This window comes from Arachis ipaensis, chromosome B6, assembly GCF_059453495.1.
Source record: "Arachis ipaensis isolate K30076 ecotype BB chromosome B6, ASM5945349v1, whole genome shotgun sequence".
Taxonomy (NCBI): Eukaryota; Viridiplantae; Streptophyta; class Magnoliopsida; order Fabales; family Fabaceae; genus Arachis; species Arachis ipaensis.
Genome location: NC_142441.1, coordinates 137,881,185 through 137,884,023, shown reverse-complemented (window position 1 = coordinate 137,884,023; position 2,839 = coordinate 137,881,185). Strand labels below are relative to the sequence as shown.

Here is a 2,839-nt window from a genome sequence, read left to right as displayed (position 1 = left end):
GTGGGGTGATTTGCATCCTCCTTCTTCTCTGATTCCCTTAAACCTTCCATTATGTTGACTTGCACTACCAGAGTTATCTTTTGTCACAAACTGAAGGTAGTTTATACATGCAAGGACGAGGTTTGATAGAATACTTAACCCAAGTCGCGTACAAATAGTCGGGCTGGTCTCAGTTGGAAGGCCCAAATAAAGAATTGGCCCATTCACCCGTCCACACCATGTTTTACGAAGCCTTATTTTAATAGAGTACAAAAGGTTCGAAGCACAAATTTGGCTGAATGCTTTTGCCTGGGAGATTAATACCACTCCCAACGCATTATCACTCGCTAAACCCAATGACCCGTAACTTGCCTTGCAGGTGCCGCTCATGCTTGACGGGGTAAGCATACTTGAGATGACAATTACAACGTGACTATAACAATCTCAATCACATTTTCTTCTAATTTACAGAACAATTGATGCCCCACCCCTCAGTATGAATTTTTTTGTTATTACGAAATCATGATACGTTTTTCCTTTTAATTTTGTGAATATTACCCCAATTTGTTTTAACATGAGCATTTAGTAATTTACCCTAAACCATATGATAGTTGTATATAATTTACTTTAGGCATAATAAATTGTTTTGGATTTTTAACCTTTATCTATGCTTAATCATATCTTAAGTATACCAATATTCGTTTCTATACATGGTTTATGTACATATAGTGTAAGAATAAAATATTTTGGAGTCATGAATATTCAATATAGACATGCTTAGTCATAGTAGAGTCTATACTAAAATTTAGGACTAAACCTCCCTTATAGAGCGTTAACATATTCATCCTACAGAAACCGAAAGAATAAAATATATAATGTAAAATGGCATACCACATGCACAACTAATCGAAATTAAGTACACTTGTGGGATTAACTGACGTCATCGTTCGTTCTTGTTAAAGCATAAAAACTTAATTATCATAAATAACACAGAGAAGCCCATGCACTAACTATACTAATGTACCACGAAGCCAACTTTCACGAACCCAAACAAACTTGTTAATACTACATAAAACACATTTTCATGCGCTCCCACACTAAAAATACCTTCCACGCAAAGATGATACCACTACAGATTCAACATGTAACTTGCTTATGAAGACCCAAACCCCTATAATAAGAAATCACTAACCACTAGCCGTCGAAAATTTCTTGAAACCTTGAGAGTTGGCTTACCAGTTCCGCATTCTCCTCCTCCAACACACGAACACGCTCCCTCAAGCCAACTACCGTCTCAGCCCTAGAAGATTCATGCGGATCTTGCATGCAGACCATGACTCTATAGTTGTAATCATGTATCTTATACCCAGTTGCGCCTAACACCGGTTCCAACATCAGGAACGCCACTTCTTGCCTGTCACTTCTCTCATCTGCATATGCAGGACCATACACCACAAGGTCTAACCCTCTTCCATTTTCTGGGAGCACTACCGTATAGCGGAACATTAATCCCCCACCCTTGGAATCGGGTGGTTGTGGGACATATATAGGACTACCGATATGTAAAAGCGCGCAAATCCTTAGCAGCATCAGTTCCATATCCTCCACGTGGATGAACGTACTACCATTCGTCCCCATGTTGGATTGGCCACCTACATCCAAAATAATGGAGATAAATACCTACCAAATAAAAAGCGCGGAAAAAATGGACTTAATCCATGAAAAGTTATGAAAACCAAAACTGCCACATCAGTCGCCCGCACCATCGAACTTCTCAGTTGATGCAATGGTAACCCCACGAAGCAAACGGGTCAAATCCATGTCATACACAGTCCGTGTTTTTCCATGCGATGGAAGGTCGTCATGAAGCATGATTCCCCCGCCCGTAGCCAAGATTGTGCCTCCTCGAACACCCGGAAGCCCTTGTACTCGTTGTTTCTAAAACCAACCACTTGTTGCTCACACTCCTTCCAAGTGGTGTATATCCCGGGGGATTTGCCCTTCCTCACGGCGTAATAAGGGTATCGTCCACTCTGCATTCCCTAACTACCACTTTAGAAAAAATTTACAACGTTTAGATGGTGGTGGGAGATTTGTGCGATTCTGAAAACAACGACCCTCCTCGATATATAGTCCAACCCCCTCACATGAACCCACTTCCCTCCCATAGTCACGTTGTCTTTTACTGGTCTCGTCTTAACTACAACAATTCTCCGTCAAAAATGTTGCATGCATTTATTTATTTCTTTATCCAAAAAAGCCTAAACAAGTAAGCATACTGACAAAATTCCTATAATTAAAACCCTAAACCCCTACTATGCCAACGCATTTCTGTAATATATTAACTGGCAGGGGATCGGATATACCAAAGATCACTTAATATTATCTACGAAAAATAAAATTATTTAACTATGATAGAAAGGCCTCTAATTTCGTTACTTACATTAAAAGTGATGTTTAGCGAAATATATTCTTTAATTATACTAGAAAGTGTGTTTCGTCAAAAATATTGGGCAAAAAAATTTTGATATGGAAGCAAAATAAGTGATATACTTTAACATGATAATTTTTGGTGTTTTTTAAAATTGTGGGAGTACACAAATCGGATCCTCCGATTTGTGTTGAAAAAGTTGAAAAAAATTCAGAGTACACAAATCGGAGGGTCCGATTTGTGTTAAAAAATTGAAAAAACTCAGAGTACACAACTCGGACCATGCGAGTTCTTTGGTCATGAAATTTTGCTTCACAAATCGCATGGTCCGATTTGCAGCTGTTGGAATTTGAAATCTGAAACATGAAATTCGGACCCTCCGTTTTGTTTGTTCTGGGTAATTTTTTTTTTACATTCTGATGGACACAA

At 38.8% G+C, this 2,839-nt stretch overlaps 1 protein-coding gene across 1 annotated transcript; it reads right to left on the bottom strand.

Annotated features, from left to right (window-relative positions):
- Positions 1-1,173: 1,173 nt before the first annotated feature.
- Positions 1,174-1,800, bottom strand: LOC148562885 (uncharacterized). Its single transcript, XM_088489850.1, has 2 exons — positions 1,743-1,800; positions 1,174-1,631 (listed from the first exon to the last, which is right to left on the bottom strand). The coding sequence occupies exons 1-2, from the start codon at positions 1,798-1,800 to the stop codon at positions 1,174-1,176; spliced, it is 516 nt and encodes a 171-aa protein (XP_088345976.1).
- Positions 1,801-2,839: the final 1,039 nt, after the last annotated feature.

Bases quoted from the DNA above. Each gene is read 5' to 3' on its own strand.
- LOC148562885 (XM_088489850.1), bottom strand. From the start codon at position 1,800: ATGGATTTGACCCGTTTGCTTCGTGGGGTTACCATTGCATCAACTGAG. The intron at 1,632-1,742 runs GTGCGGGCGACT...TTTTGGATGTAG, and splicing joins ATCAACTGAGAAGTTCGATG to GTGGCCAATCCAACATGGGG.